We start from the raw sequence: 21,524 nt of genomic DNA on the forward strand, positions 1-21,524 counted from the left end.
TGGTTTGTTATTGTGTTTAAGTACACAGTTTTCATGTGGAACTCTTTGATTTCCCTTTCTGTAGGAGCTTACTCGGAAAAAATTTTTAGGTCCTAGCTTCACTGAATCCTACTGTTGGCCGCCAGTAGCTCGAGGATGTGATGTAGTTGTCATCTCGTATGAGGGAAATGATCCTTTTTTATATATTCCACCAGTTCTTACATTTTTGCAGTCGGGAAGTTGCTACAAAGGCTTGCCAAACAGGAATGGAGTATGTATATATTAGAGTAGTAACAAGTTTTCTATTCTAAAGGACAGATGTAAAATAATGATCCAAAAGGTAGTGGATATTTAGAATGTATACATTTAATGCGGTCTCAGTGTATCTTGCTTGCCAGTTCATATAAGCCTTCTGCTTAGGGGCTTACAGAGATGGACTGCATGAATGTGGGTGTCTAAAACTTGCTTATCAAGTAATATCTGACAAGTGATTAATATCATATCATTGACACTTGATGTGGCTTTGTTTTTAAGGGGATAGTATGTAGTCATTAAATAAAAATTTGTATTAGCTGTTTTAAATAGTGTAATTAATTTTCTAAATTGCATAGATCATAGAAAGCTAGAATTATTGAGATTGTAAGGGACCTCTGGAGATTGCCTAGTTACAACCCCAAGTAAGCTTCTGTTAAATTTTTGGAGCTTTTACTGTATGTTGCAGCACGCGTTCTTTTTGTCTCCAGGTAACCTGGTGTATGGTTCCTTGGGTCTGTAACATCTGCATTTAGGAGGTGATAATAGTACCAAAAGGTTCAGTTTTGAAGTACTTCAAGGCCTGTGTTGCAGATTTTGGGTTTGCTGTAAATGCTGAAGTAGTACAATTCTTAAGATTCTGAACTTTTGTCTAATACTGTGATGTAAAATTTGGTAATTATTTAGCCACTAGCACTTATTTTATGTCCTGGGTGGAAGAAGGCACAACTTGTTTTTGAGCTACTGAAAACATATGAGGGATGCTCCAGACAGCTTCATCCAATGTTGATAATCCTTGGGCAGAACAAAGAAGAAACTAGAAGTGTGAAAATCCGAGGATGTAAGAATACTTTCTGTCTTCTTAATTATGCTTGAAAACGATGCGGACTGCCTTAGTTGCAGGAAATTGTGAAAGAAACAGATTATACTTATTAAGTTTTTGTTCTATAAAGTGATAATTCTATTTCTTTAATGCTATAACTGTAGTGATATATGAAGCTTCATTAGTGCGATTTAACAGTAAATGGTATTAAAGTTATTCAAATATCTACATGTTGAGTATCTTTTTTGTGAGTTCCATAACAATTATTTTTGAGACAAATTAGTGGTAGGGATTTGCTGAAGATTATGCTAAATTAGGATTACTCATGGACTGTCTTAATTTAGAACCAGGTTTCATAATACTCTTTTTTTTGATACGTGAGCATGCATCACTGGACAGAGGTACTAGGTCTGTCAGGAATGGAGTTAATTCTCTTCACAGTCTGTATGGTGGTGTGTTTTGGATTTGTAACTGGAACAGTGTGGATAACACACTGGTGTTTTGGCTTGTGTTGGGCATCACTTGCATGACATCAAGAATTCTTTTTCCCAGTCTGCCACCCAGTGAGTAGGCAGTGGGTGGGCAAGAAGCTGTGAGGTGACACAGTATGGTCAGCCACACTGACCAAAGTAACATACAGTATTGTATAACGTCACACTTGGCAATAGAAACTTGAGGGGTGGGGATGATCCGATGAGTGGCTGGGTATCAGTCTGCTTGGGGGATGTTGTCAGTGTTGCCTTTGTCCCCCCTTCCCTCCTTCACTTACTACGCTGGCTTTTTTTTGACCCCTGAGTTTTCTCACTTTGGCAGTTCCTATTCTCTCCCCTGTCCCACCAGGGATGGAGGGAGTGAGTGGGCATCTGTGTGCCTTTTAGCTGCTGGCTGCACTCAGCTCACCACAGTAATGCATATGTGTATGTTCTTTAAAAATACTTTTAACAAATATATAATTATTTCAAGTACATGTTTTTATTTTTTAAAGTTGACAGATATTTAAGGGATGTCTCATGCTGCTTTCCTGCTTATATACTCTTAACACAATTCTTCTCTTAATTTTAAAAAAATATTGGAAAAGTGAAGGATTAAAAAGGAGGAAATAGTTCTCTGCAGACAAAGTTGCATAAATGTCCAACTTAAATTTTAGTTTGAAGTAACGTTTGTTTTTGTCTTTTTTAAATGGTGGTTTTCAACTTGCTTGTTGCATTAAATTCTAAGTAATTTTTGCACGTAACTTCAGTAGTGTGTAGCGAATACTCCATAGAGAAGAGGAAGCATAGAAGTAGTAAAAGATCTGTTGGGAGACTTGTCCTATTTAAGTGTATTTACTTAAAACACTTAGTTTTACTATTCTTGTTTGGTCTTTTTGTTAAGCCTTAATTGATAACTGCATTTTTAAAAGTGGCTCTCTTTGCCAAGGAAACAAGAAATACAGATAAAACTATGAAGGACTTTGTAAAACTTCCTGTTTCAGCAGTTTATATCCTTACATCCATCTTTCAAGTTTAAGAGCCTGGTGGATGAATTCAGATCTTTTATTAGTAGAGCTGTTGGTGTATTTGCACAGATTAAGATTGGTGTGTTTTTATTGTTATACATACAAACATGCAGATGCACATGTAGATATCTAAGCTACAATGTGTGCTTTATTCTATTTTTAAAACTGAACTTTTCTAAAGGCTGCTTTTGCATGTATTTAAATATTTATCTTCTGTCTATCTAGTTCTGAAGTTCTTATCTCTACTTCTGTTACCTTATTGGAAAATGAAATGGCATCCTGCTTTGTAAGCTTGTTAATGTTCAGACCTTTCACTCTTTCAAAAGCTCAGAGTTTTACCCACTCAGGTCTTGAAGACATGCAGGGTAAAAAAAAAAAAAAAAAAAAAAAAAAAAAAAAACCAAGCAAATTAAAAATTACTGTTGACCAGAAGTCAGAAAATGGAGTTCAGTATTCTCTAGTTTAAAAAAAAAAAAAAAAAAACAACAAACAACACAACCACCCAAAGCCAAGGCCCAACTTCAAGATGATGCATCTGAAATGCAAATGTAGCCTTTTTAGTAAAACTATCATGTTGTATGGGTCTTATTAATATTCTTTCAAGTTGTAAGGTAATGTTAACAGTCTTTTCTTCCTACTTCTAGGTGAAGTAATCGTGACTACACCATATAGCCTCCTGAGACTGTTTGAACATCAGAGTTTATTATTTTGTAGACTTTGCCATCTTGTTCTTGATGAGATTGAGGTACTGTTCTCTGATGCTACTGAACAGGTAAGGGGCTTATATGTTCAGGTGGTAAAATGCCATTCCAGTTGTGCATGTGTCTTGGAAACAGTGATGCATACTGAAAAAAACCCAACCTTCCTGAAACCCCTAAGGTAGAGTTGAGAAGAAATCAGAATTAAAAAAACCCCACATCTGTGTACTTCTGGCATAATTAAACACTGGAAAAGTGGAGCTGTAATCTATTGAATCTGACTTCCCCTGCTGCTGCCTTTTTTTTTTTTTTTCCTTTTTTTTATTCGGAGAGCTGTGTCGTGTCGTGTTCTACTGTACTGCTCCCTTGTGCTGTCTTCCTTTGCTGTGGATGGTTTCCCCAGGACTTGCATTTTTTTTTAATAGTAGCAGTTTAATCTACTTTAAAGACTTCCATCATCTATCTGTAAGGAACTTCCTTTTCCATCTTACCAGTGCTGTTTGGACAGCTTCAGTTCAAGAAACATCTTTATTGTTAAGCTCCTCAGTCTCTGTAGAATGAAGGGGAAGAAGTGAGTGATCAAACAGTCTTGGAAGCAATCATAAAAACTTCCCTTGGGCATTAATGTCAGTGCAAGCAAAAGGAGAAGCTAATCCCAACCCAGAGAATTTTAGAAGAGGAGCAGCATTAAGTTCCATGTTGATAAGGATGCATATATTGTATCACTTTTAAAATGATGTCTTATAACTCAAGTTTGAGAAAATTCCGTGGTTTTTTTATTGCTGCTTTGAGGCTTCATAGGACAGATTATTTCTGTTAGTATTACAGTATATTACATCATCAGTATGCAAAAAACAGCTTACACACCATTTCTCACTGTCATAGATATTTTAAAATCATTAACTTATTACCTGTTTAAAATTTGGTGATAAGACTAAAAGGCTGTGTTTCTAACTGAAAAGCTAGAGAGACTTCTTAATGGAGATAGGTTGCCCAGTTTGCTCTTTGTGAAGCTGTTAAATGTACCTTTGTAGCAGCAAATCTCAAGTCATAAATTAGATGAAAAGTTATCCTTATCCAGTGGGACATTCCTTTTTTCTATTTCTGTTGTGTTCCTGTATTTCTTGAGTTGGAGTGTAGGTATACCGTATGAAGATTGTGGGAAAGGCAGTTTGTAAAATACTGTGCATGTATCTGCCATTTCCGTAGGATCTTCCCCGCTTCTCCAAAAGGTCAGTGTTGAATAGAAAAAAATAAGAGGTATTCTTTCAGATGGAAGTGATCATTTGATAATGTTTGGACTATTGCAACTCTTCTAAAGCACTATCTTACAGAAATGTTATATTGTTAAAAATATTGCTGCTGTGGATAAGTTTAGTGTCACGTTGAGAGAGATCTCTTAGAATTGTCAGAGCCCTAGAATACTTCTTAATATGGTAGTGTTTTGCCAGAAATCCAGACACTGTTCTACAGCTGGGCTGCTTGTCACTTATGTAAGGTGATGTCATCAGGAATATAGTCATTCTGTCTTAATGGTTTTTGCTTTTTAGAAATGATTTTATGTCACCCCCATAATTTTTTTGGCAAATTACTATATTGGCAGGTTGGGCTTCTTTTCTACTTATCTCCTGATTTTTGCTGACTGCCTCTGGCCTCTTGGATCTGCTTTTGCCTAGGCTTAGCATTTTTCAGATTCCAAAATATGCTTTTCATGAGATTTCTGGCCATAATGCTGTGTTATGATCCTGTGTGTGTGCAATGCTGTTCCTTCGTGCTGTCTTGTTGCTTTCTTCTTGCTTCAGAAGTAGATCAAATAATAGGAGGAAAGTGCACAGACCAAGCACTTCATTTTGGGATGTGGAATTTGTGTTTTGCTGTGGTGATGTTTTTGTGACTGGAGAAAACTGTGCTGACACAGTGTACTTTTCACTGCTCTTGCGTGCTCATTGGAATAGGACAAGAGAATTTAAAAAAAACCTTTTTCTCTATAGGTTTTTACTATATTAGATTGTTATAAGAAAGCCATTATAACTGAAGAGTGGGAGTATTCACCACATCAGATTATTGCTGTTGGAACTCATTGGAATAAACATATAGCACACTTGATAAAGGAGTTTATGAATGATCCTTACATTGTGATAACAGCTATGGAAGAAGCTTCCATCTATGGAAATGTGCAACAGGTAAAAATTTGGGGATTATGTCACTATTTGTTTACTAAGATATTTTGCTGTTTGTATTGATCAAGGTCAGTATATGGGGCTGCCAATTATTTTAAGTGGGTAGTGCTACAGTCCGAACTCAGACAGTTCAGGTGCACCTCCCATGTATGAACCGAAGTGCCTTGGAAGACCTCTACAAGTTAATAGCTGAACGAGCTGAAGGTCTTCTATTGTGCGCTGTAGGACTGGGGTGAAGATATTCCCTCGAGTATTTGATTGTTAGTGCAAATTAATCTGAATCTTATGTGAAGTATTTGCAAATGGTGTAGTTTTTGACCAGAATTTGGTCGGAATGTTTTTGCAATTGTTAATTGTGAGTGGCAGAACTACAAGGTAAGTTATCCCAAGACAAGAGATAGTAAAATACTTGTTTTACTGCTGTACGCCACACAATACTGAGCTTAATTTGACCAAAATTTCCACACAGTTATTACATGTTCTTAGGTGTCATCTTATTTAATTTCCAGTCAATGTGGTGTAGCCCTTAAGAGAATAACACAAAATGTTGTATGATCTGAATTCTTCTGTGTCTCAAACTGTAATAATTTGGGGATTGAGAATGTTGGGAAATCTCTAAGACTAGACATTCCGAGCATGACAACAAACAAAACCACTTTTTGCGAGAAGTCCAATTAATAGTTTGGCAGGACTGAAAATGTCAGTGTTTTCATGATTTAATTAGTAAGAGTATTTCAGGTGGTGCAGTGTGCTTTTGGGAGTGTGAAGCTTTTTTATTGGTATCTGAAAATGCCAAACTTAAACGAATGAAAAATCTTAACATGAGATTCTGATGATGTGTTGGATTTTAATTGTGCTTCTGGAAGCTGTTGTAAGTATCTTTTGTGAGAGTTGTACCTTCTGTATGCTTAACAGAACACCTGCCGCTTACTGGAGCTACCATTTACTGGATTCTCTTTGGTATTGCATAGCAATATTTAGTGCTTATTAAAAGGAAGAATTATATAATAAAATATGTATAGATTACATGAATTATCAGCCCTCTGTTTTGTATCTACTTCAAGGTTCTGCAACCTTGCACGTACAGTGAGAGAACTGCTGTGTTACTCAAAACACTGGATTTTATTGACAATAATCTTCAGAAGGTGCTGGTATTCACTAATTCAGTAAATGAAGCAGAAATGGTTCATGAGGTAAGAAAGCTTTTATATTTACGTAGATAAGACCTTTCTTTTAAATTGTTAAGGTTTGACAGACTAAAATACCTTGGCTTCTGAGAATAAAGGAGTGTGCATTTGGAATTAATTATTTCTGCTAAAAATAGCCCCAACCCTGCTCTTCTGCCAACTAGAAGAAAGCCGAACTGACAGGAACGTCTGGCATAGAATGCATTCATTACTGAATTCTTAACTATATTCCGTCTGTCAGGTTGGAACTTTTGAGTTGAAGCAAACTGTGTGGAGTGGGATAGCAAAAGGATGTGTGGCTGGATTGCTCAGATGTCATAGGAGGAGATATGTCAGTCCTGAAACATGGGAATGTATTCCCTTCCAGAAGTTGGAATAGATACTGTGATAGATACCCTAACATTTACATAGGATGACTCTTTTAAGTATCTGGAATGTTTAATCTTTGACAGTTGTTAATGGAAGCAAATCTGGTTTTTTCCTAACACGTTTTCCTTGAATATTGGAGGGTTGATTTCTTAAGCACATCAAAATGAATCCACTTTAAAAAAACAACCACTTAAAAAAAAAAAATGGTGTTTGATGCTGAAGAAGTGTTGAAGATCTTTATAGTAATCCCTGTGTACACCAACTTCAGATACCTACAAAAATATTTTAAGTCTTAACTTTGTTCATAGACATGCCAGTTTACCAGATAATCAAGGCTTTTGCGGTGACTTGAACTTGACGAATAGATAAAGCCTTTTGAGAATACTACATTCATGCAAGTTAAGCGTGGGTGGATCGGTGAGGGGGTTTTAGTGCTTTTTCTGAGAGACTGAAAGGTGAGCCTGCATGTTGTTAGGTGATAGAATCCATGTGGATTAGAGAGGACACCTTAATGGTGGGAAAAGCTTCAAATGGAATTTGTACTTTCTTAAACGTTTGCTTAATTTTATTAATCCATAGGAAACTGAGCTTTATTAGTTCTCTTTTTATACAGGAAATAAATAAACTTAATCTCCATAATCTCAATTTTATTTTTTTCATATAAGCAACCGAAATTTCATTAACTCTTTCCCTTGTCTCTCTTTACAGTAGCTAAGGTATGCTAGATATTAATAAGATATACTGTTTATTAGAATTTATTAGAGCAGTGATTGCTGTATTGGAAGAACGTGTAAGTTTTTACTTTGTCATCCAGGCACTGAAGAGCAACTCCATATTTTCCTTGAAAATACATAAAGAGAGTGAGTTTAATTTCAAGTATATCTTAGAGCAGTGGACAAAAAAATACAGTTCTGGCACTCATGTTGTATTAGGTGAGTAATTTCTTTTTGTCTAGTTGTGATTATGTCTTCATGGTGACTCATGTTCTACACTAAATACTTACACTAGGTTATCTCATCACTTCTATAGGGTCAGTTCCCTATGAATTCTTTCTAGTTATCCCTTTGCTTATTTGTGCTACAGCTAGTCTCTTTTCTTTTTTTGTTGTTGTTCCTGGGTTCCAGGGTTGCTACCTGCTGTGAGGGAAAACCTTAATTAGAGGCAACATAAAGGAGGGGGGTTTTATGCATTACTTAAAAGAACTACTAATACTTCAAAGAATTTCCGTGTATTTCACAGTTGTCTCCTAGTACAGAGGGTGTTTTCAGTTTGAAATAATTTAGATACTCTGAAGGCTTATTGTAGTAATTTCCTGTATGTTTTGGTAGAATTTTATTTTTCCATTTGTTTGCAGTAGCAAAGACTCTTAGCCAGTTTCAGACTTCTTTTTTTCCATTTTATACATCAAAAGCAAGAAGATTGACTTAATTACATCTGCTTTGTACGTTCATACAAAGGTGTTAGCATTCCTGCATTACTTCAAATGTTTCCTGTCTTCCTCTGGTGAAGTACTTGGCTGTGGGCAATTCTGTTTATTCTGCGATACTGATGTGAGATACAGAATTATGCTAGGTTATTACAGACTAACATGAAACGTTGTGTCTGCCGTATGCTTATGAAATGTATTGACCGAAGAAATGAAATGCCTCATGTAAGTGTATTGGGAAGACTTTTCTATTAAGTCAGTGGATGGGGCAAAGTATACTTTACATGCTTGAAGTGTTACAGTTACCTTATGTGTGTGTATAAAACATGTGCTTAGTTTTAACAGATGACTGCATGCAGTCTTTGGGAATTACAGACGCAACTTGTGTGATACATTTCAGTCTTCCTTCTCCAAGAATCTTTGGTCAACGTCTACACAGCATGTCTGACAACTTCTGTAATGTGATAGAGGTTTGAGTAAATCTTTTGTGGGTTAATACTATATCTGATTATTAAGTGGTAGATACATAAAAGCTTTTAAAAAGGAGATATTTATATTTTTTTTAGGATTCTTCTGTAGATTACGAATATATAAAGGCAAGGTCAGTCATTTTGATAGCAGAAAACAGTGCATGTCATGCACTTGGGATCCTGCGCTATTTGCAACATGCAGAAGCTGAAATTCCACCAGAACTGCATGATTTTACTGCAAAGATGCTAGAAGCTGAAGAAGATAAGAAATTTTCACGACCACTGTGTGCCTATCTTAAAATATTTGGGATTTGCAAGTAAGGAAGTGCCAAGTTTTCTTGACACCCATACTGACACAGGAAGGCATTGTATGCCTTGAATGATGACTGCTTCTATGTCCTTGATGAGTTTTCCTGTTGGATACTTTTATTCAAACCAGTTTTTACTCATGAGGGTTGTTTTTTCTTTCTGTTGCCTGTTGCATTTATTTCACTCTTCTTAGGTACTTTTATGAAAACGAAAATATTAACTCTTTCGTGGAGACCAATCATACATAGTCTGACTTAGTAGCATAATTTGTTATAACTCCTGCCTTAGATGTACTTGAGGGAACTTTAGGCCATTGTTTTGGTTAGTATTCTAACCATAGTTGCACAAGGTTTGTACTTTACTCTCTGTCCTATTGTCTCCCGTCCCTCCAGAGTTGGGTAAGTAGATGGTGATTTCTCTGAGCTGTGTGTAACTGGATCGTAAGTAGTGCCTGAAGGAGGAATCTAAGGTGTTTTCAGGTATGACTTCTGATGTAGATAACTTGCTGAAAGTAACAGAAAATTCAGTATTAGTGTTCGTGTTACTCTGAAACAAGTTTTCTGTGGGTTTTTGGTTTGTTTTACAAACTTTTCCACCAAGAGGTTTTTGGCCATTTCTGCCTAACCCCCGGGGTCATTGGTGCTATTTGAGACAGAAATTGAATATTGAGGGCTGATGAAATTTTAGCGTTTGAAGCTGTTCTAAGTCACATCGAAACAGTTTACAACTGAAAACAAAGGGCTTTTTTTCTAAAACTGTTGTGTTTTTTAATACGTAGGAATAGAACAGTGTGTCCAGATCGTCATCAAATTAATTTACAAATAGACATGCCACAGAATATACCAGATAGAGTTACACGAACACCTGCATGTGTGACAGTAAGTTATTATTTTCCTTGCTTTGGGGTACCAAGAAGGCAGGTCTTAAATAGCTACTTAGCCTTTTACTTTTTTTTTCATACTACATTGATATTTCTGTAGTGTATATATACTATATCTTTGTTACTTTTTAGGTTTTTTCCTCTCCCTTGCCATAAATAAGTATGCCAGACTTTCCCATAATCCTTAGCTTGAATTGGAATTGTTTTGCAGGTGATTCTGAGTTTATCGCAGATTTCTGTCTGCATTGAAGATTCCTGTTCTATGGGAAGAGGGCTTATGTTCTGTTTATTCATTCCCTCTATAAATTGACACACTATACCAAAACTAACAAAGGTTAACAAATGCTCCTGTAAGCTTCAATTATATTTATTGTAGAGGAAACAAATTAATCTTTTGGAGTGAAGAGAAGTTGAAGTGGAAGATGATGTATGTTTTGTTGGAAGTGAGGATTTCTTTTCTTCGCTGACATGTTCATGCAAACTTGTTGAAAAATGAGCATATTCTGGCCTTGTCATTTGAAACGAGTACTTTCATCTGCAGTATCCACAGAAAATGGGATACAGCTCCTCCCTTATCTTCTAGATGGAACAGTTATTTGCTACTAAGATGTCAGTGCTTTTTGAAAACTGTTTTGATTAGAGTGCTGTTCCAATTGGACTCTTTTTAATAGTTTCACAGCCATGAAACCTTCATGGTTATTGGGTTGACTTTGCTATGGTGGTTCTTCATGTCCCAGTAACAGTTTGTATCTCCAGCTCCCTTCACCTGGCTTTTCAGCCCCTTCTATGCCGGAGTGTCTTCCCATACAGCAATACTGTACAGTCTCTCTTGTCTCCTTGTTGGTTGATGATTGGTGAGGGCAAGTCTGTAGACATTGGTGCTTCCTTTCAAAATTAATGCTTGGGTCTAAGAAGTGCTGGATGCCTTCCATTTGGATGAGCTGCTTCCACCTTCTTTCTGTCCTGTGTCTTGCAGAATTCAGGTGCCTTCAAGTCATGCAGTTAATGGGTGTTACGCGTTCCCAAAAGTCATAGATTTTTGAGAATAGAAAATAAGGAGAACTGTGTGGGTTCTTTGGAGTCACTCGATTTCTGCCTAATAAATAAGTTTTTGTTGGTGGGAACAAGCTCAAACCCTTTGATAATGTACATGTATCTGGTTTTACTGCCTGAGGCTGATTTCATGACACTCCCAGTAGAAACTTGCACTTACCTGTGGTGCAGTCAAGACAGCAGTTGTGCTTCTTCCATGTCCTTATCTGCTTCTGCTGACTGCAGAGACTGGGTGTTTGTCTTGCAAGTCAGTTACTGCTTCGATAAGTGTTGTTTTTCTTTCTTGCTTGGAACCCAGTATAATGTTTCCTTCATTTAAGAACCTCGAGTTGCATTTTTAGGATTTCTATTAAGTGGAAATTACCTTTCTCATCCTCTTACTATCCTGTCTGGCCTCATACACCCAGCTGTATCTCAGTACTTCTGCCTGGCATGACCCTTTGGATGGAACGCACACAACATTTTATATGTTGGTGTTGATAGTAGTATATTCATAGTTTTTCATTTAAATAATTAGAGTGCAAAAAGAATGAAGGCATCATGCTTCCCCCAGTTAGTTCTTCTAAAACATACTGTAAGGATGGAGAACACTCAGAATTAAGCTTGAATGGTGTGGAATGCCTTAGTGGTTAGTAGCTTGGCAGATAATAGTATAGTTCACTGGTGTTCATTTAAGTGGGTACCACCAACTGAGACCTAATGGTTCTTGCTCTATGAATTCCTGTCCATTGTTTACTGGACTATGGGCGATTAGTATTATTCATAATCTTATGAATAATATAATAGTAACTCATAATCTTCTGAAATGTGTGTATGCAGCAGCATGTCTGTCTCCTCTTTGGGCTTGAAAGGGGTAGGTGATCCTGAATATGAAAACTTAATGTTTCATTAATTTAAGAAATCATCCAGTCCTCCTTCTGTGCTTTCAGATACTACCTCTCCACATTGTAAATGCAACAAACTACTTTGGTCGAATAGTGGATAAACAAAAGGACCAATATACAATTCTTGCTGAAGAAATGAATGACTATTTTAAGAAACCCAGTAATAAAACTTCCGTTAAAAACGTGGAGAAGCTAGCATTTTACGGATTATGTGAGGAAACGCTTTTCCACAGGTAAAAATGTTGTTGGGTTTTTTTTGATGTGCACTTTTTTTATAAAAAGTAATTTAAAACTTTCCCTGTTCAGTTTAAAAAAAAAAAAAGTCAACGCGCTCCCAAAACCAGCAAAAAATCACTGGTATTCAAATCATTCTTTAAAAAGCTATCACGTACTCTTTAAGTTACCAAATGGAAAATAGAATGACTACCCATGCGTGCCCACACAGTTAGATATTTTGCTATGAAAATAGGATTATTTTTAAACAAGAGTAGAATAAAAAACTTTTTACAACTGATTATCTGAATAATAAATCTGTGTTTCCTCTCCTGTTGTATGAAGGGTTCAGGTGGTAGAGATTTCTCCAAAAGAAGAGGAAGACTTGTTCTTTAAGGTCAAAATTAAATATATAGATGAAGGCAGAATAAGTCAAGTTCAGAGCTATCAGCTGCTTCACTTACCTGCGAGGTTTCAACGTCTGCCACCTCAGGCTGTGGAATTTGTCATTTGTAGAGTGAAACCCATTGATAATGAAATTGAATGGAACCCAAAGGTAAGATTTATCAGGTTTTTCATTGTATTTTCTTTATGTTCTTTAATTTCTGCGTGTTTGTTTTTCTGCAAGAAAAGAGTTATGAACTGCGAACTTAGTTATCAAATTTCATTGCTTATTAGTATATACCAATAAATATCTGCTATCGGGCCAGATCTTAAGAGTCAGTTTTCTTGTTTGTTTTCCTACAGAATAACAAAGTGTAATTTATGGGGTTTTCTTCTCTATTATTTAAATAGCTTATTCCAGAACAACTTACTGCTGCTTTTGAATCTGTGGGGAGTAAGAGGGGAAGGGTAGCCTCTGTAAATTGACCTGTGTTTGAAATACGCTTTCCATTAAGAAAGCTCCTTCCTTGAAGGCTGATACTTTTTTAACCTGCAGTAAAGTTGTAGTATTTCACTAGTTTACTCAAAACTGTTTTTATTTATTGAATATCCTTTTCATTGTAAAGCTCAGAAGATTGTTTCATTATAATTAAAATAATTGTAAAGTTATGTTGGTATACCTCTCAAGTGTAGTGAAAATTTGTTTTTCTTAGGTAACAAGTTATATTCATCACAAAATTAAAGGAAAACTACATGAAGCAAAAATAGTACATACCTTGGGAAACACAGCTTGGGTTGACCCCATGGTAGGTATAGAATTGTAACATTACAAAATATTTGTATCTAAACTACTTTATAACAAGAGCAGACATTCTTCTCTTTCCTTCTGTCCGTTACAGTTTTGATTTTATTCTATGTGGTATTCACATGGTTAATTTACTGTGATGGGGTCTGGGCACTGGAACGTGTGCTCAGAGGTTGTAGAGTCTCCATCCTTGACTCTTGAGCCATTATCACAATGAAAAAAATAGTGATACTTTGAAAACAATTAAACATAGGTAGGTCTGAAAATCAGACAAAACAAATTGCTTACAGGTATAAATAAATGGAGATATGTTTGAACTTTTATTTATAAATGACTTAGAGTTGGATAGGGTTCCATTTCTGAACTGTGGTTTCCATTTAGTATGTTTTGTAATTCAAGGTCCGGGTTACCAGGCTTTCAGATTTGAAGATATCAGTCAATGAATACAATGTTCGATCTGAGATTTTGGCTACGGGTCTGGGAACTGACAATCCAGAACATATAACACAACTTCAGAAGTTGTGCGGACACGTGGAAGTATTAGATCATGCAAAGAACTTGAAGCCTTTGTAAGTGTTTACAGATTTTTTTTTTTCAGTATATACTTTGCTAAGAAAAAAATTCTGTTATTTAATTTTAAATGGTTATTTTCATATTTAATGTTACTGAATGTGGTTTTCATGCAGACACAGAGATACGTTTGTGATGTGCCTGCATTCTTTTAACTACTCTTTAGCCACATAACCACATGGAAAGAAAAATATCAACTCTAGAAAATGTTACGCTCATATTTGATGCAGATAGTCAAATTTACCTAAGATAGGGAATCTGAATTGAAATTCTGTTATCTTTTATTATGATCGGTGGCTTTTTTGAACGCTTACCAGTCAATACATATACCAGTGAGTACAGGAGAGCATATTGTTGGTGTTTGTACTTCAGAGTTTAAGCTGGAAAACTTAAACAGTTTACTTCAAATGCATGGCCTGAATCACAGAGTGGTTTGGCTTGGAAGGGACCTTGAAGCCCACCCAGTCCCAATGCCCTGCCCTGGGCAGGGACACCTCCCACCAGCCCAGGTTGCTCCAAGCCCCGTCCAGCCTGGCCTTGAACCCCTCCAGGGATGGGGCAGCCACAGCTTCTCTGGGCAACCTGGACCAGTGCCTCACCAGCCTCAGAGTGAAAAATTTCTTCCTGGTATCTAACCTAAATCTATATCTCACCTAATCTAAACCTAATCCTTTCAGTGAGTATGGCTATATGATGTCTTTTGCAGGAACAGCACTGTACGGTTTGTGCTTTTTTCCTTGCCTTGTAAACTTCTAGAACTGAGTAAATACTGTATGTAGTGGAAGGGCACATCTCACTGTGGTCTGTCCCAGATCCTAGGACCCTTCATTTTAAATGATTATGAGCAAGAAAGATATCTGTAGCTTTTTTTGTTCTGGGCTCTGTGTGGCACCTTGTTCAGGAGTTTCTTTTAAAAACATCTTTTTCTGTGTTCAGAGGCAAAAAGGAGGATACAGCGGATCCGCAGAATGTGTCCAGTCCACAGAATATGTCAGTGCAAGAAAATTCTACTGAAAACCATAATTCTTCTAAAATTACTTCGGAGAGTCATCCATGTGGTAATCTCTTTTCCATAATTTCCAAAAATTTTAAAATTAATTAAAGTGAAGTGCACAAATGTCAACCTAAAAGTCATTTTACCAAATACAGACTTCTCTGAGTATACAGAATAGGACCGTATGGCTAATATTTGCCATAACCCACAAATACCTTATAGTTAGTAGCCTGGAGATGTTGCGAGCAAGCCATATTAACATGGCTGTATTACTGTTTGGGAAATACGGTGTCCTTGAGAGACTCAGAATTGTTTGGATCTGAATGGAATGTGTGAGCAGGAACTTGCTCCTGTGGAGAGGACGAGCATTTTGCTGTCAAAGGCCATAGGGTTTAAGGAAGCTGAAATCTGTTGAAAGACGAGGTGAACAACATCATCGTTCTCTGGGAGATTCAGGGTGGTAGAAAATGGCACCTTTTTTCTTTTTCTTTTTTTTAATAATCTGATGCTCAAGGATGTGGTATTCAGCCAGTAGAGGTTTAAAAGCACATGGCTTTGTCAGTCTTAGAAGGGGGACAGAGAATGATCTGACAGCAGTTGGCATGTGAGTTTGGAGTGATGAAAGCTCAGTGATTAAAAAGTTGCAGCAGACAAAAGTCAAACAAGATCCTGGAGTGTTTATCATGGAAGGCTTTTTTATTTTGCTGGTGTAATAAAGTGACTAATGACATGTGTCAAGCTGTCATGGTAACATCAATATTAGTTGTTTCATCCCTGAAATTCTTAGGCAGTTTCTAAAATTACATGCTTAGTTTTCAAATAAATAATGTCTTGAAACTGGAAGAACCTTTACCTGACCTGGACAACTGTGTATTTTTTTTGGTGGGTTTTTATGTTTTATTATATCAACTATAATACTCTTTTTAGTTAAAATTTTCTGTTGAATTACTAACTTTATGGAATTGTCCAAATAGGAAGTACCCAATATGAATGCTAAATATATTCTCGCAGTAGTAATTTGATTGCTACCAAGTTATTTTTATGATGGTACCGGCGTATTCTGTAAGTATCTGGTTTCTGTAGTATAGATAAGTATAAAACATCTTTCTGGATTTCTTATTTTTAGATGGTGTAGCTCAAACTAAGGAAGCAGAAGACTCTACCCTGCATCAGCGTAAATGGTACAAAATTTGAGTGATTTGTTCCGATGCTTGCTTCTTAGTGTGAACTGCGAATTTTGTGTGCGGACTGTGTGAATTCTGTGTGAACTGTGAGTTCTATGATTCTATGACAATCATTCTTACTGAGATTATCTGTTTTGTGAGTAAATAAGTATCATACAGGTAGAAGTATTCTTTTACATTGGTGTTGAGTTTGAGAGATTACTGTTGCTCTTACAGCTATATCTATATACACACATCATTTTGTGAATCCCTTAAGTAATTTAAATTGCTCTTTTGCTTGCTCCTGGACACCAACTTTATCTGTTGAAATTACATAATCTTTGATTAGACACTATATTACTAAGAAGTGAATGAAAACAAACACCTTTTGAGCTAAATCCATGGTGATAATCTCTGACTTTCACTTGTCTGGATTATGTTTTACCCAGATACGCTCCTATTGGAAGTCTAAATCTGTGTATTGGTATTTAATGAGATTAATTGGTTCTGTGTCTCTCTGCTTAATGCTATTCTGTTCTTAAAGAAAATGAAAAAAAAAACCTGATAATCTGATTTTTATTTTGCGAATGTGTCTGCAACACAAAATTTGGCCCATTTCCTTTTCTTTCTTTTCTCTCACTTTTTTTTTTTTTTTGGTTAGTTGAAAGTTGATCCGTTATCCTTATTCATTTGTGGATAGGACAGTTTCTGTTGATTAAATAATTTGAGAAGCATGCAATAGAAATGAATGCTAGGTTTGGTTTGGATTATGAGTATGCTGAGGAGTGTTACTTTAGGTGTGTTTTATGGGGAAAGTCAGCAGATAATGGATCCTGAGAAGTTTTAAAATTTCTTACACACTTTGTAACTAGGCAGTGCTTCCCTTTGGTGGCTTACTCTGTTTCTTCTACTTATTAATGCTAGTTATGGATGACTAACACTTTTTTGTGCAAGTACCAGAAGTAGTTTGTATATTAGCCTATTGGAAAAGTTCTTGGTAGGGTGATTGAATCCACGTGTATCTTCTGCAGCTTGGATAGCACGGTTTAAGATCATCTCCACTATGTAATGCATGTTGAGGTATGGCTTAGCAGTTAAATTAATGAGGGTTTGGATATGACTGAGGGTATGGTAAGGGAAGTAACCTGAATGAACGGATATTGCAGTCTGCTAATAGGATTTATCTTTTCAGTGGTTAAAAACCTTTCAGTATGTCAGGGAAGGTTGAGGCATAACAGCTGTAGAACAAGCAGTTGAAAACCTTGATGCGAAATGTATGTTTGTGTTGAAAAGCCAGTTGTAAAGTTTACTTTGTCTTTCAGAGGTTGGTCTTGCTACTGTTACCTTTTTCCTTTTGTCATTTCAAGATTAGACTATGAGAGCATAAGGCAGTAAGTTTGATTCCTTTGAATATCAAAGTTAATGGAGTCTGTCTCCCCACTTGAACTAGTAGGTGTGATCATCCAAAGACTGAGATTGCAGTGGTTTTGTAGCAAGCTTGGCTGATGTCCTGTTACGTGTTTTCCTGACACTGCTATTCAGTGTCAAATTATTATCACAGAATGGTTTGGTTTGGAAGAGTCTTTAAAGATCATCTAGTTCAAACCCCCCTGCCCTGGGCAGGGACACCTCCCACTAGACCAGGTGGCTCAAAAGCCCCATCCAGCCTGGCCTTGAACACCTCCAGGGATGGGGCAGCCACAGCGTCTCTGGGCAACCTGGGCCACTGTCTCACCACTCTCATAGTAAAAAACTTCTTCCTAATATCTAACCTAAATCTCCCCTCTTCCAGTTTAAAACCGTTCCCCCTTGCCCTATTGCTGCTCTCCCTGATAAAGAGTGCCTTCCTGTCTTTTCTGCTGGCCCCCTTTAGGCACTGGAAGGGGCTCTAAGGTCTCTCCAGAGCCCTCTCTTCTCCAGGCTGAACAACTCAGCCTGTCTTCGTAGCAGAGGTGCTCCAGCCAGAGAGGTGCTCTGATCATCTTTGTGGCCTCCTCTGAACTTGCTCCAATAGGTCCATGTCCTTCTTATGTTGGTGGCCCCAGAGCTGGATACAGCACTGCAGGAGGGTCTCACGAGAGCAGAGCAGAGGGTAGAATCCCCTCGTATGCCCTGCCGGCCATGGTTCTTTTGATGCAGCCCAGGAGGTGGGTGGCTTTCTGGGCTGCGAGTGCACATTGCTGAGTCACGTCAAGCTTTTCATCAGCCAACGCCCCCAAGTCCTTGTCCTCAGGGCTGCTCTCAATCCATTCTCTTCTCAGCCTGTATTAGTGCTTGGGATTGCCCTGACCCAGGTGCAGGACCTTGCACTTGGCCTAGCTGAACTTTATGGGGTTCACATGGGCCCACCTCTCCAGCTTGTCCAGGTCCCTCTGGATGGCATCCCTTCCTTCCAGCGTGTTGACTGCTCCACAGAGCTTGGTGTCATTGGCAAACTTGCTGAGGGTGCACTCAATTCCACTGTCCATGTCACTGACAAAGATGTTAAACAGCACCAGTCCCAATACTAACCCTTGAGGAATGCCACTGATCACTGGTCTTCATTTGGGCATCAAGCCTTTGACTGCAACTCTTTGAGTGCAGCCATCAGTCAATTCCTTATCCACTGGGTGATCCATCCATCAAATCCATGTGTCTCCAATTTAGAGACAAGGGTGTCGTGTGAGACAGTGTCAAATGCTTTGTACAAGTCCAGGTAGCGGGTGTCAGTTGCTCTTCGTTTATCCACCAATGCTGTAACCTATTCATAGAAGGCCACCAGATTTCTCAGACACCTTTAGTGAAGCCATGTTGGCTGTCAACGATCACCTCCTTATTTTATGATTGGGTACACCTACAGATGCTGGAACTCAGCTGGTTGGTAGTAACCTAATGGAAAAATTCTGGCTGTGTGTGAGACAGCTTGTCTAAAACTCAGTTGTTTTCTATTTTGGAAAAAAATTCAATTAAACTTTCTTTATTTTAGCTTTTATCCAGAAATAAAGTGGTTTCAAAATGAAGAGACTGTTACAGTGAAGGTAAAAATAGCAAGTGAAGCTGACTGTAAAAGTGAGTTCTCTAAAGAGAAGGTGGTTTTCAGGTAAGTTTAAGAAATTTAAGTATAATAAACAAAATGTTTGATTGTCAGCTGCATTTAATTTTTTTAAACTTCTTTATAATGTAGTGCTTGTTCAGGAGACAAGATTTATTTGGCTGACATGGAGCTGTATCAATATATACTACCAGAAAAGTCTACATGTGTGATTAAGGATAAAGAGGCTATTATTGTTCTCACGAAAGAGAAAAAAGGAGCATGGTGCAAATTACTGAAGAAAAAGGTGAGATTTTGAGAATTATTCAATGTTTTGAACTTATTCACTGTGTATCAGTGCAGATACTTCAAACAGTGTTTTTGTCAACAGAATCCTCGTGTGTCTTTTGATTTTGAACATTGGGAAGATTTTGAAGATAGAAGCCCTTTTCCAGTTGGTAAGGAATACAGAAAGTTAGTAGCATCCTCATTTTTGCATAGGCTTTATCTGAAACACTCATATATTTCAGATATGTGACGCTTAACTGGTTTGCTCAAATTCCCTGAAAACAGAGGAGAGGACCTCTAATAGCAAACTGTAAGCAGCGGGGTATTTTTCTGTCAGAACAGCACAGACAAAAAGCAGTTTGAAGTAGTTTTTAGTGTTTTGGTCTAGTTTGTAGTCTAAACTGTGCTTTTTCTTTTTTATTTTGGTTTGGGGTATTTTACTACTACTACTGCATATTTGTTCTGAAGCTCTTGTTTTTTCTTGCTTTATAAATATTACACTTTGTTAATTACTTCTAGGTACTAAAAAACTGTATTGCACCACTGCAGTAACTGAAGAATTGGTTGATTCCTCAGAAGACAGTGGAACAGAAAGCGATGAGTAATTTGGAGACTGATCTCTTTCCTTTGATAAGAATTACACTTCAAAATAGTGTCTCTTGCATGAGTATTTCCACTAACGTTGATTAAACGTATAGGTTGCAGAACTGTCCTTAATTTTAGGAAGAAAATAGCAAACGAACTCCTTACCCTTTGGGCTGTGAGAATCTGAAGAAATACTCCATAGAAGAACATTATGTAGGTTTTCCAGTGCCTTCACTTCAAAACTATTGGCTCTGATGATGATGTGCACATATGTATGTGTGCTGTCTGAACAGTAAAATCTGAAGATTAAACTCGGGTTGTGAAGCAGTTGAATTTACTAGTAATTGCAGGGCTTCTAGCTTACTTTATCTGAGTGAATTTCCTGTGTTACCAATAGTTAGTAATTTTTGAAGTTTCACAAATCTTGGTTATCTGTCTATTGTTTCTGCTGTATCACTCATATTCATACAGCATCAGTTTGTTGGCAGTCATCACATTTGTCAGTTCCGCATCGAGAAGTGATGCCTCAACTCCAGTGGCAGTTTTTTGCTACTTGATTGGAAATAGGTTGACTTGGTATGTAATGTTGTATGGTGCTGCTCACTGTAGTAACTAACTGCTGTACAGCTTTTGTGGAACGAGTACTGTGATAGTAGATTCACTATTTGTTTTCAGTTTGATGTTTTCACTTCAATGTTTTCACTTTTCACAAATGCTCTCATTTGTCTAAAACACTTTTCTCCTTTGCAAATGAACAATAAAGGCTTGTCTGTTTAGCCTCAAGGCTTTGCCTTTTAATATACCGTCTTTCTATAAATAATTTAATTAATATTTAATAGACAAACTGGTAGATTTGTGCACATCCAGAATATCTTGCAGTGAAGTAGTAATGTAATAGATATTTATAATAAATGAATCTGGTATCAATCTCTCTGTATCTGTGCATTTTAAAGCACATTAGTTTCCCCAACGTAACTATATGGTGATTTAGAATAGAGGCTTAACTTTACAGATTTATTTTAAGAAGCCTAAAATTTTGCCTTATTCTTGACTAGGAAGAATATACTTGCTTGTTGGGGATTGTTCTTTCAAGAAACATTGGGATGCCTTTACTTCAGGAATGGGAGAAGGACTGTATTAATATATTTATACTGACAGTTACAGTTTTTCTAGTATTAGCATATAACAAAGCTGCTTCTTTCTGAATATTTAAGAATATTGCTGATGGCAGTGGAAGACTGCCATGTGACAGAAAGAGCTGTAATTGTTAATGTATGGTTAAGAAAACTGGTGCTGCTGGTAACTTGACTGCAACTGAGATTAATTATAACCTTCACCTGAGTGCAGGTACTTGCAAAGCTGTAATTATAAAAGTACTTAAGGAAATAGTTAATGTAGCTGTATTTTGGTCTTACTCTGCATTGTGATGCAAACAGAAGACTATCAAATTGCCTCATTGGGAAAAAAAAAAGTGATGGGGCAGGATGTTTTCCTTTGTGGTTTT

At 37.1% G+C, this 21,524-nt stretch overlaps 1 protein-coding gene across 1 annotated transcript in view; it reads left to right on the forward strand.

Annotated features, from left to right (window-relative positions):
- Positions 1–20,654, forward strand: part of TDRD12 (tudor domain containing 12) — a 32,865-nt gene extending 12,211 nt beyond the window's left edge. Inside the window, exons 12-30 of the mRNA XM_054199931.1 lie at positions 65–250; positions 919–1,072; positions 3,197–3,324; positions 5,242–5,433; positions 6,495–6,623; positions 7,801–7,918; positions 8,749–8,882; positions 8,979–9,199; positions 9,970–10,069; positions 12,054–12,241; positions 12,567–12,777; positions 13,319–13,411; positions 13,810–13,979; positions 14,917–15,038; positions 16,101–16,155; positions 19,103–19,216; positions 19,301–19,454; positions 19,539–19,605; positions 19,955–20,654. Of these exons, the coding sequence (XP_054055906.1) occupies positions 65–250; positions 919–1,072; positions 3,197–3,324; positions 5,242–5,433; positions 6,495–6,623; positions 7,801–7,918; positions 8,749–8,882; positions 8,979–9,199; positions 9,970–10,069; positions 12,054–12,241; positions 12,567–12,777; positions 13,319–13,411; positions 13,810–13,979; positions 14,917–15,038; positions 16,101–16,155; positions 19,103–19,216; positions 19,301–19,454; positions 19,539–19,605; positions 19,955–20,040 (2,622 nt within the window). The 3' untranslated portion in view covers positions 20,041–20,654. The remainder of the gene's footprint in view (positions 1–64; positions 251–918; positions 1,073–3,196; positions 3,325–5,241; positions 5,434–6,494; positions 6,624–7,800; positions 7,919–8,748; positions 8,883–8,978; positions 9,200–9,969; positions 10,070–12,053; positions 12,242–12,566; positions 12,778–13,318; positions 13,412–13,809; positions 13,980–14,916; positions 15,039–16,100; positions 16,156–19,102; positions 19,217–19,300; positions 19,455–19,538; positions 19,606–19,954) is intronic.
- Positions 20,655–21,524: the final 870 nt, after the last annotated feature.

This window comes from Rissa tridactyla, chromosome 4, assembly GCF_028500815.1.
Source record: "Rissa tridactyla isolate bRisTri1 chromosome 4, bRisTri1.patW.cur.20221130, whole genome shotgun sequence".
NCBI classification, from domain to species: domain Eukaryota; kingdom Metazoa; phylum Chordata; class Aves; order Charadriiformes; family Laridae; genus Rissa; species Rissa tridactyla.